The sequence below is a fragment of the Ammospiza nelsoni genome, chromosome 25 (assembly GCF_027579445.1).
Source record: "Ammospiza nelsoni isolate bAmmNel1 chromosome 25, bAmmNel1.pri, whole genome shotgun sequence".
Lineage (NCBI taxonomy): Eukaryota > Metazoa > Chordata > Aves > Passeriformes > Passerellidae > Ammospiza > Ammospiza nelsoni.
The window spans coordinates 7,108,053-7,118,969 of NC_080657.1; the positions used below are offsets into that span (position 1 = coordinate 7,108,053).

The window sequence follows — 10,917 nt, forward strand, 5'->3', positions numbered from 1 at the left end:
GGCTTCCTGTTGTATAAGCAGCACGTCCCTGTAGGACCGTGACTCTGCACTGCTCCAGTGATCTCATTAGGGAGGGGTGATTCCTTCCTCCCTTTTTTGCCTTGGTTTTCAGAGCTTCACTTGACACATGAGGAGGGAGCTGATGTCTGGAGGTACCTTGAGCACTCCTGGCCTGGGAGTCCTGGGGAGTCAGCCCAGGCCATGCTGGCAGCACAGAGCTTTGGCTACAGCAGGGGCTGGAACGGTGCCATCAGTTCCCAGCCGAGGATTGCTGTTACCAGAATTCCTCCACCTTGTCAATAAAACGCTGCAAACATCTTCTCTGTTAGCAGCATGACATCATTTTCCAGGGAAGAAGCTAATGATAAAGCCTCCAGCCTGGCAATCTTACCTTTTTTTTCCCTTTCTCCTGCTCGGGAGGGGGAGAACGTCCTGAGAGCTCCGTGTGCCACACAGTAGCTGTGCCTGGTTCTGCTCACCCTGTCTTGCTTTCCCCTCCAGGCTGTGACCCTTCTTCCTGCTTTGTTGTAGTTGCTCCTACTTGAAGCCTGTCTCTGACTTACCTTGTTTCCTTTTTCAGGCCCTGATTTGGATCTCCAGCAGGCCCTCCACCAGTCTATCTTCATGCCTTCCCTGGCCTCTAACCCGAGCCATCGCCTCCACCTCTTCTGGGAGCAGCACTGCAGGCTCTTGCCGGAGGTCTCGGGCCTGACAGCCAAACAAGTTGCCAAATGGACTGTGGAGGAGGTGAGTTACCTGTTCCTGCTCCACTCCCCCAGGGTGCAGGAATGCCAGAGCACTCTTCCTCTGGAGTGCTTATTGGGAGACATCTTTATTTCCTTCCCTCTCCTAGGCAGTGCTCTTCTGTTTGCTGCGCGTGTGCCACAGCTGACTCAGCTGGAAGTCAGACCCAAGACCCTTTATCAGGGAGGGGAAGTACCCCTGTTAACCCTCTGGTATCCACAGCTTATTGCCCTCAAAAGGATTTCCTCCCTCCCTCTTGTTTATTTACCCCTTGATTTCTCAGTCCTCGGGCCTGAAGCATCATTCTGACAGCAGATTCCCTTTCTCTGATCTCCCTCCCCCTCTCCTGTGACTTTGCTGCTGATTCACTTTTACAGTGCAGAAAATTCCAAACTGCACTGTGCATGCCCACTCCTGCTGCATCTCCCTGCCTGATTCCCTGGGAACAAAATGCCCACAGCCTGACCTGATTTCTGGCAGAGGTAGCTGTGCAGCTGGAGATGTGTCTCTGCAGCTCTTGAGATGTCTCCTGTAATTAGGTGGTGTGTGAAAAAGCCAGAGTGTTTTGTGTGCTGAGTAGTTGGTTTTTGCCTTGATGCCTTGGGCATAAATAATATTTCTCTCTGTGCTTGGGAAATGGTTATAATTTGGATCCTGGTGCTTAATTGCAGGGCATTTAATTCCAGAGAAGTGTGCTATAGAGTTGTGCTTGCAAGGATGCAGAGAATCTGCAAAGCAGGAAAAAGGTACTGCTGCTCATGATGCAGAGAGGATCTTCAGAGACTTTTAGAAAGTGCATTTTCCCTAAGTGCCTCTTAACATCGAATAAATCCTATCTTGACTTTGCTCTTCATGCTGGAGGAGTGGTAGGAGTCTGGTGGGATTTGCAGTGATGTGGGAGATGGGAACCACAGCAGCTGGAAAAGGGACAGAGCAATTAGTGCTGATGTTTTAAAACCTGGTCCTTTTTTGTGTTGAGTTGTTGTGGTTTGGTGGTAGTGTTGGGTTTTGGTTGTGTTTTTTTGCTCTTTTTAATAAAAGTGTCTTAGAATTAAATTCATACTCTGGAGGAAAAAAATTTCTGAAAGATTTACTGTTCCTGTCCTTTTGAGAAAGCTTCCAATGATTTTCCAAAAGGTCTTTTATGAAATCAATAAAGTCAGAAGCAGATAATCCTCTGACATGATAATCAAAATCTCTTTCTTTTGGATAAAACAGGAGGCTGCTTCATGGGAGTACAGTGTCAGGATCCAAGCCAAATAAAATTTGTCCTTTGCAGTTGACCTTTAAAGCAACTGCTGGGTAAATTTAACTGGGATATTAGTTTGATAACAGATGAGTGTGAGCAGGGACCACAGACATGGATGCAGGGCACTGGATATAGTGATTCAAACCCAGAATAAACTGAACTCTGCTGCAGCCTGAAACAACTGGGGAACTTTTGGCTGCCAGTAGCAGTGTGAATGGCACATTAAAAAGCTCAGTTGCAGCACCACAATGTACTGGCTGAAATCATTACAGGTTTTATCTTGAATTTCAGTAAAGTGCTTCTGGTTTGAATTATGTTCATCACAAATTCCCAGAGGAGTCAATTTGGGTTCTCTCTGAGCACTTGCAGGATCAGCATGTGCAGTGCAATGTAGCCACAGATCTGGGAGTTGAGAGCAGCAGGACTTGCTGTGTTTTAGGGTGTCCAAAGTACATTTGGTCTGTCAGCATTTGGGCTCCCAACATCTTCCTGCAGGGCAAGCATTTGCTGTTGGGTTGTGCTTTGAACTCTGCTGCACAAAGGAGTCCTGAAGGAGTCCAAAGGAGTCCTGTGCTGATCTGAAACAGGAGTGATGAGGGTGTAAAATTCTCCTTTGTTTTTAGGCTGAAGAACTGTTTTTATAATTTTATAAAACCGACATTAAGAAAAAAAAAGTTCCTTTAATTCTCTGCTGGTTGGGAGCAGCTGAAATGGCAGAGCAGCAGCAGTAGCAGCATTTAGGGGCCCTCAAGCTAAGAAAGTCGTGGTAACACTGAGCAGTCACTAAGAGTAGTTACTTTAATGCAGCTTTGGTATTTATTGAAAGCTTCCTGTCATGTTTTCAGAGCACAGATTGTTGACTCATAGAAGAACATCAAGATGTGCTAGAGTTGTATTGTTCATTAGTTAATCCTGCTTCAAATGCCAATACCCTGGGTGGGGGGACTGTCCTTGTGCCAAATGTAAGTGGATTTCTGAATTCCAGTTAAGCCAGTTCCCCTCTGTGGCCTCAGAGGGGCCGGTCCTGCAGGAGCTGTTGGAGGAGTGCGGTGTGGGGCTGCCTTGTCACCATCAATCCTGTGCTGATCCCAGTGTGTCTGCCACACATCAGCACCTTCCACAAGGGTGGTGTCCAGTTTCCAGGGTGTTCTCAGGATTGCACAAAGCTCTTTTTAATGCCCTTTCTCTTCACCAATGTGCTTGGGGAGTGTAAGAGTTTCCAGCAGGCAGTTCTGAGCCATGGGATGGTTACAGCACGAAGGGCCAGCAGACTTTTACCTTCTTATAGAAAAGCTCTGATCCCTCTGAGATGTTCCCTGTCCAACACCTGTCCCACCCTCACTTTGAGCCCTCCCTGTCTCAGCCTTTCTCAGGGTTCAAGGCTTCCCTGCCAGTATTGTGGAGTTGTGTTGGATTCCTGTGGTGTTTTGTTCTTGTGCTCCCAAGCCTCCCTCAACTGCCCTGTCTTGCTTTGGGAGCTCTCCTCCCCAGCAGTGACAGCCAGGCAGGTCCCTGTGCCTCACTGGGGTCTGTCTCATGTCCAGGCGACCTTCTCTCCCATTTTCTCCTCTTGCATCTTTCTTCCCTCTCTGTTCTCCATTCCTGGTGACCCCCAGGGCTGCTGTTTGCTCGAGAGGCCTCTCCAGTGGTTGCAGTGTCCCTCCAAAGGACTTGGGGCAGATCAAAGGTTTGTCACTGCGTGTCAGTGACAGTAGCCAGCAGCAGTTGTGCAGGGAAGGATGCAGGAACAAGGCAAGCCCAGGTTATTCATTCCCTGGAGATGTCTGCCAGCCTCTCAGTGCCACAGACACTGAGGAGCACTCAGCTCTTGCCCCAAGGGTCCAGCTGTCTTGTAAATTCTCAAAGGAGCCAGACCTGGCAGAAAGACTTTCATTTGTGTTTTAATTGTTAGCAGACAGGGGGACTCAAAAGGAAAGTAGTGTTTTGGTATTGATTATTAATAGGAGTTTACACTTCTGCAGAAGAAAATTTGGAGTCATTGTCCAACAGAGATGTGGATTTTAGGGTTTGCCTTTAAGATGGAGTGGCAGAGGAGGACAAAGGAGAGGGATGCTCTGCTTTCAGGTTACATAACAGAAACCACAGGAGCCAGAGCTGCTCCTACCAGGGCAGAGCAAACCTGGAGGGCACTGTGAGAGCCCCGTTCCTGCCTGGCTGGAACTGCAGGGGAGGGATTGACTCCAAGTCTAGGACTAGGAAGATCTGGAGGTACAGGGATGTGATTTAGGAGAAACTTTGACAATTTTGAGTTGAAAGGAGCCTGAATCTGACAGTGACCCCTCCCAACTGCTTGTTTGTGTACAGGGAAGAAATGTCACATCTGCAGCAACTCACATGGTTGCGCCTCATGAAGCAGAGCTGCTCCTGCAAGGGAGCATCCAATTAACAGGAGATGTTTGATCTGATTACGCCTCAATATACAAATCTCCTGTGAACCAGTGAAGCTGCAGCTGGAGAAGACAATGCACATTAAGTCATCCTCGACTGCACACAGGGCTACTCCTCACACTCCTTGGTGTTATGTAATGTAACCCCAGGGCTGCTTGCTTGAGTCCAGGGAGAGTATTCCAAATGTTAACAGATTCTTTGCCTAGAAAGGTTTTCCCTAATGTGAAATGTAAAATTAACTTTTATTTGTTTAATCCTCTTGGTTCCGTGGATCCTGTGCACCCAGCACAGATTAAATTAAACCAAAACTCCTTTCCTTCTCTTCTGCCTTCCATCTTCCTTTGCAGCTCTTCTGCCTTTGCATGTTGGTAAACCAGCAGTGCTCATTCAGTTGGTTTATCTTGTCTCTTAGAGGCATGTCATCTTGGGAAACTGTCTAAATCCTTTTTTCATGTTTGTTTTACTTTCCAACAGTACTGTAGAGAAAGTGGAGTTGTGAGTGATTTTAAAGTAGTCTAAGCCATATATAGCTTTTTATCTGGAAAAATAATGTTGATTCTGTGAGAACCTTCTAGAAGAGTGGAAAAGCTGGATTCTTACAGGGAGAGAAATGGTCAAATGGCAATAGGGGCAGTTACTGGTGGTAACCAAAATATGCAGAGGAGTTGCAGCAGCAACCCAGCAATGTTTTCCATCTATATCCTTCATTAATGTGAGAGTTTTGAGTATTAAAGTTTTAAACATTCTTGCATAGGGAATTCTCATACACAAATTAGAGGTTTTTTTCTTGATGATGTCTCATTTTAATTGTCTGTGTTTCCTTTCTCTTACATGCAATTGCAGGTGGTGGGTTTTATCCAGCGTTTACCTGGCTGCAAAGAGCAAGCATCTGTGTTCAGGGAAGAGGTAAGTGGGGTGTGCCCAGACCCTGTGCTGCAGATCCCTGCAGTTACAGCAGAGAGCTCAGACCTGCTCAGCCCTTTCATTGCAGAGCAGTGGCAGCCTGAGCATGGAGCTGAATTCCACCATGGCTAATTGCATCTTGCTGCTTAAAATTTCCAATCATAGAGCTTCTGCTTAACATCCTGTCTTGGACCCTTGTGCCATGGGCTTGGCACTGCTCTAGAGATGCCCTGTTGGGATGGTTAGTGAGGATCTCATCTGCTGCCTCTGACAAGGACATGTTCCTGTTTCTCCTGGGGAGCCTGGCAGGTCCAGGGTTTCCCAGGAATCGTTGGCTGCTCCCCTGGACTGGGGTGAGAGCAGGAGGGGAACCTTTAGTTCGACAAGCAGAGGTTGGAAGGTCAAAGCATGTCCTGTGTGACGAGTGTCCTGTCAGTACTGCCGTGTGCTGGGCTCTGGTCCCGTTCCTGGTGTGTTCACCATGGCCTCTGGGAGACCTCCAAGGGCACAGGGTGTGGCTGTGCTGGTTTTTGGCACAGCTCTGTAGGTGCATCACAAACAGGGATCCCTTGGGTGCTTCAGTTTCCACTTATATGCAGGTATCACTCGGAGGTTCTTTAGGAGCCCCTGATGAATTTGCACAGATGCCTTGTCCTGGACTCATCTCATGGTGTGGGCAGCTCGTGGGGGTGGAATTCTTCCCTTCTGTCCTGCTCAGGTCATTCCTCACCTGCAGAGCTCCCTTCAGCTGTGGGCACCAGTGTCAGAAGCACGTGGAACTCCTGGAGTGAATCCAGAGGAGACCACAGGAATGGTCCAGGGGCTGGAGCCCCTCTGCTCTGGAGCCAGGCTGGGAGAGCTGGAGGTGCTCACCTGGAGAGGAGAAGTCTCCAGGGAGAGCTCAGAGCCCTTGCAGGGCCTGAAGGGCTCCAGGAGAGCTGGAGAGGGTCTTTAGATGAGGAGTGACAAGAACAAGGGGCAATGGCCCTAACCTGAAGGAGGGTGGGTATTAGAAAGAAGGTCCTCCCTGTGAGGGTGAGGAGGCCCTGGCACAGGGTGCCCAGAGAAGCTGTGGCCCCATCTTAGAAGGTTGGACAGGCTTGGAGCCACCTGGCATAGTGGAAAGTGTCCTTGCCCATGTCTGGAGGTGGAACAAGATGAGCTTTAAGGTTCCTTCCAACCAAAACCACCCCATGGTTCTGTGATTCTGTCCTCAGAGCTCTCCTGTGTGACTGTAGGAGCTCCAGGGAAGGGCTGGAGCCATTCCTCCTGCATGGCAGTGACTGGAAAGGGCAGGTCTGTAATCACTGTCTGCTCCAGAGCTGGCTCCCTTACAGGGGGAATCAGGCTGCAGTGCATTTTGTGGATTTATCTATCTGTGGTTTGTTTTCTCTTGTTTTAAAAAATGTGCAGACTCACACAAAATAGGAAGCAAAAGAAATAAAGGCTTGCAAAAAGCACTGTCCACAATGTGACAATACAGTAGAATACTTAGGAACTGAATATAGTGGGAATAGTGAAATTTGTTCAAATGAACCCATCTTTCACTGTAGCTGTGTTAAAGGGATTTCTAGGGAAGGTGTATACAGAGGTGAGATGTACCAGCAAATCTAACAAATCCAACCATTCTCCAGGTATTTTATTTCTTCTGGTCCTGAACACAGTGAATACTTTCTGGTTCTGAGAGTGCTATGGCCACAGTCTGTTCTAATCCTTATTTTCTGCAAAGTGAGGTTCCCTACACCCAATTTAGAGAAGCTTGTGTTTTTTTTCCATTTTATGCTCAAAGCATATTGTCAGTTTGAAGTTAAAACCCTTTTAGCAGTTTGTCTTTGGACGGAATACAGGTGTGAGTGACAGGAGAGCTGAACTCCCCCACACTGTCCAGGATCAACCTCCAAGTGCTTCATATTCAGGATAAATAAATCCCTTGCAGACTTCCCTTGCTGGGGGGGGATAAGTTGCTGCTTACATTAGGAGTGAAGAGAACAAATTGTGCACAGAATTCTAAAACCTGTCCAATAAGATGGAGCAAAGGAATGAATAATAAAGCACAGACTTGCTTCTAGGTCCAGTTCAGGGCAGGACTGTTTAAAATAAGTGAGTGTAAGGAAGTGCAGTGAGAATGAAGCATAGGAATAAATAATATTGGACACAAAGCCATTTTGAAATGTAGGACTGTTTTCCAGCAGTTTTCTGCTCCTCTTGACTCTATTATTTAATTTAAGCAGCACAGTCCTGTTTGTTTCAGGCTATTTTTAACACATTCATTGCAGCCTTGTAGACTTGAGGCAGCTTGAAAATAAGATTCAAGGACATGGTGTGGCCATCTGTGGTCTGGGAGCGCTGCTGTCATTCCCAGTGCAGGAATTAACTTGCCAGTTACTCTCAGTAGCAGGTTAAGTAACTTGCTGAGGGTCTCTTTTGTGGTGAGAGGTGGGAAAACCAAATCTCCTGGCTCCTGGCTCTTTGCTGTAATTATGTGTTCTCTGAGTTTACTCAGTGTTTCCTCTTGCACCAAGCATTGACATCTAAAAATATTCTATTTGGAAAGACTACAAAAATAGCAGAATTGTTATTCTGGCTGGGCTGACTGTCCAGTGCTGTGTGCTGCACGCTGCACTGGTGAGCATCAAGCGAGAGGAGGAGCCACTGTCAGTCTCTGTAAATGGATTTTAATGGAATAACTTAGGGAGACACTTATTGTTTGTCTGTGTCCATTAATCTTTGGCTTCCTCCCTGCAGCATTTGGGGTTTATATTAATTATATCTGTGTTGTCTCTGTGGATGTTCTTGCTTGAGTAAATTTTTAACCTTTTCCAGAAACGGTGTGTCATGATTTTACTCGCTGCTACCTACAGTAATCCTGTATTTTCACATGGTAGTATGTTCATCAGTTGCTTAATTTGCATCTAATCAAATATGTGTCCTTGTTGATGGATTAGGAGGCTCTGTTTTTCCAGCCATATTGCATCTTCACTCTGCCTTAGTCTGTATAGCATATGGAATCATGGAATGGTTTGAGTTAGAAAGGCCCTTAAAAGCTCATCTCATTCTACCTCTGCCATGGGCAGGACACATGAGGCTTCTCCATTTCTAGGGAGAGCTCTGTGAGATGAGGTCTGTGTCCTTTGGAAAGAGGGCATCATGGGGTGTAGGGGCCAGAACTAGGCAAGAATCCCAGAATGACCAGAAGTGGAAATCGTGCCTGTCCTTTGGTGGTTAATCCCTCCCCTGTTTCTATTCCAACCTCCAGCAGATTGATGGCGAGGCCTTCCTGCTCCTCAAGCAGAATGACATCGTTAAAATACTCAGCATCAAACTGGGCCCTGCCCTGAAGATCTACAATGCCATCCTCATGTTCAAGTCTGCAGAAGACAACTGAGAAAAGGCCTTTGGCAGATCCAGGAGGAATTGACAGGGAATGGATCTTCAGCTGTGAGCATTACAACACACCAGACAGGTGGATTGGGACTCTGATGCATTTTAAGTAGAATTTAGGAAAAATAGTTTGAGGTTATAAAAATCCTGCCACAGTCTGGAATATGGGGCAGCTTCACTTCCAAGAAGAGGATATTATTATATTTTGTAATTGAATTGGTTTTGATATATCAATCTCTTTTTGAGATCAAGAAGAAACCTCCAGTTCTAAGGGGAATCCAGGGTAGCACTGGTGGAGCTGCAGGAGCAAGAAGAAAGTTTTGAGTAAAACTGGCTTTGTGTCCAGTGATAGTGCCTGAAAAACTGAGTGATCACCAGCGAGATTAATGTGTTTTGTGTAATAAAAGAGAGAGGAAAAAGATGCACTTCAAAGCAATTCCCCCGTATCCTTCACTGCTGTGACTCAGGAGCTGACCTTTTCAGGACTGATTGTTAAATTCCAGTTTTTCCTACTGCTCCTGGTTGTTGTGATGCCCTTGGCTGCTGGGCAGCTTACACCCCAGCAGGAAGGGAGCATGGGCAGCAGTTTTCCATCAGGGATGGCTTGCTCTGGTTCTGCCAGCAAGCAAAATGTCCTCATTCTTGTCATTCCCTGTCAGGAGGCAAGGGCAGTGCAGGTGGCCTTTGGGTAGGCAAAGATCCCATAAGGGCATCTGCTGCTGGAGACAGAGGGATTTGTTTTAGCTGTGATTCTCCCATCAGTGCTTTTGTGCAGTTCCTTCTGCACCAGGAGCATCTGGCAAAATGGCACCATCAAGAGCACTTGGGGATTGGTGTGTGTTTGTTCTTGCCCTCTCCACTGTCAGCCAAATGCTAAGAATGGGAGTTGGAAAGCCAGCAGTGGCCAGAGTGTGTGTGCAAACAGATTCCCTAGAAACAAATGGCTTTTCTTTTGAACCGTCCCAACTGATGAATGTGAAGTGTTTTGGCCTTTGCCCCTTGAGGTGGACTTGGATGTGTTGTGCCAGAGAGCTGGAGGGCAGGGGAGCAGCTCCTCTGCCTCTGGGAGCAGGCAGAGCACACAGGGATGTGAGACTGGAAAGGAGTCAGGACTTAAACGGCAAAATGAGGGAACTTCCCAAAGGAAAGAGAGCTGCTGTGTGGGGGAAAAAGGAGCAGAGTCTGGGGCTGTGTTCCTGCACATGCAGCCTGTGCTCTCCTGGCTGGGAGCACGGGGGGTTCCTGCTGCAGCAGAGGCAGTTTCAGGAGCATCCCATGGACATTGGGCTGGAGGGTTCCCCACGGGCACTTCCCGAGTTCTCCTCTCCTCGTGGCAGGGTGTGAGTCCTGCTGGGCTCTGAGCCCTGTTCAGTGTGAGTCCTGCTGGGCTCTGAGCCCTGTTCACAGTGTGAGTCCTGCTGGGCTCTGAGCCCTGTTCAGTGTGAGTCCTGCTGGGCTCTGAGCCCTGTTCACAGTGTGAGTCCTGCTGGGCTCTGAGCCCTGTTCAGTGTGAGTCCTGCTGGGCTCTGAGCCCTGTTCACAGTGTGAGTCCTGCTGGGCTCTGAGCCCTGTTCACAGTGTGAGTCCTGCTGGGCTCTGAGCCCTGTTCACAGTGTGAGTCCTGCTGGGCTCTGAGCCCTGTTCACAGTGAGTCCTGCTGGGCTCTGAGCCCTGTTCAGTGTGAGTCCTGCTGGGCTCTGAGCCCTGTTCCATTGCTGCTGGCAGCACCACTCGTGGCTCTCCCTCTGGCCACTCTCCCTGATGGCTGTTTGGCTGTTCTGGAACCACCCCAGCTCAGGCAGCCCTTGCAGCCCTTTGTCCATAGCTGGAGGCTGAATGCTGTGTGTGGGTTTGTCTGTTTTTGTGTGACCAGGTTCTGCCCTCAGCCTCTGCCAGGCTCTGGGGTGTCTCAGGGCACTGCCTGGTGATGTAACCCATCCACTGGCACCCCAAACTCCCTTGGCATCTCTGCCACCAGCGTGGCTCCCAGGAGCTGTCGGGAACAGAGGGAACACGCTGTCCATGACTGTGTGGTGACACAACGAACACACTTGTTCCCCTTTCCTGTGTCACCCACATGCTTTGTCCAACCCTCCTGCTGCTGAGACGGTTCTTGTGACTTGTCTGAAGCAGAAGGTTCCTTAAAATTGTAAATAGAATCCGCACCACTGAAGCAATTCAGTCCTGGAATAATATTTAGAACAATTTGTTTCCATATTTTTTTAATAAGA

General features: G+C 48.1%; 1 protein-coding gene across 3 annotated transcripts in view; it reads left to right on the plus strand.

Annotated features, from left to right (window-relative positions):
- Positions 1–9,978, plus strand: part of LOC132083748 (lethal(3)malignant brain tumor-like protein 3) — a 40,199-nt gene extending 30,221 nt beyond the window's left edge. For all 3 annotated transcript variants that reach the window (XM_059488597.1, XM_059488598.1, XM_059488599.1), the window contains 3 exons: positions 581–747; positions 5,246–5,308; positions 8,562–9,978. In XM_059488597.1, coding sequence (XP_059344580.1) covers positions 581–747; positions 5,246–5,308; positions 8,562–8,690 — 359 coding nt within the window. In that variant the 3' untranslated portion in view covers positions 8,691–9,978. The remainder of the gene's footprint in view (positions 1–580; positions 748–5,245; positions 5,309–8,561) is intronic.
- The last annotated feature ends 939 nt before the right edge of the window (positions 9,979–10,917 follow it).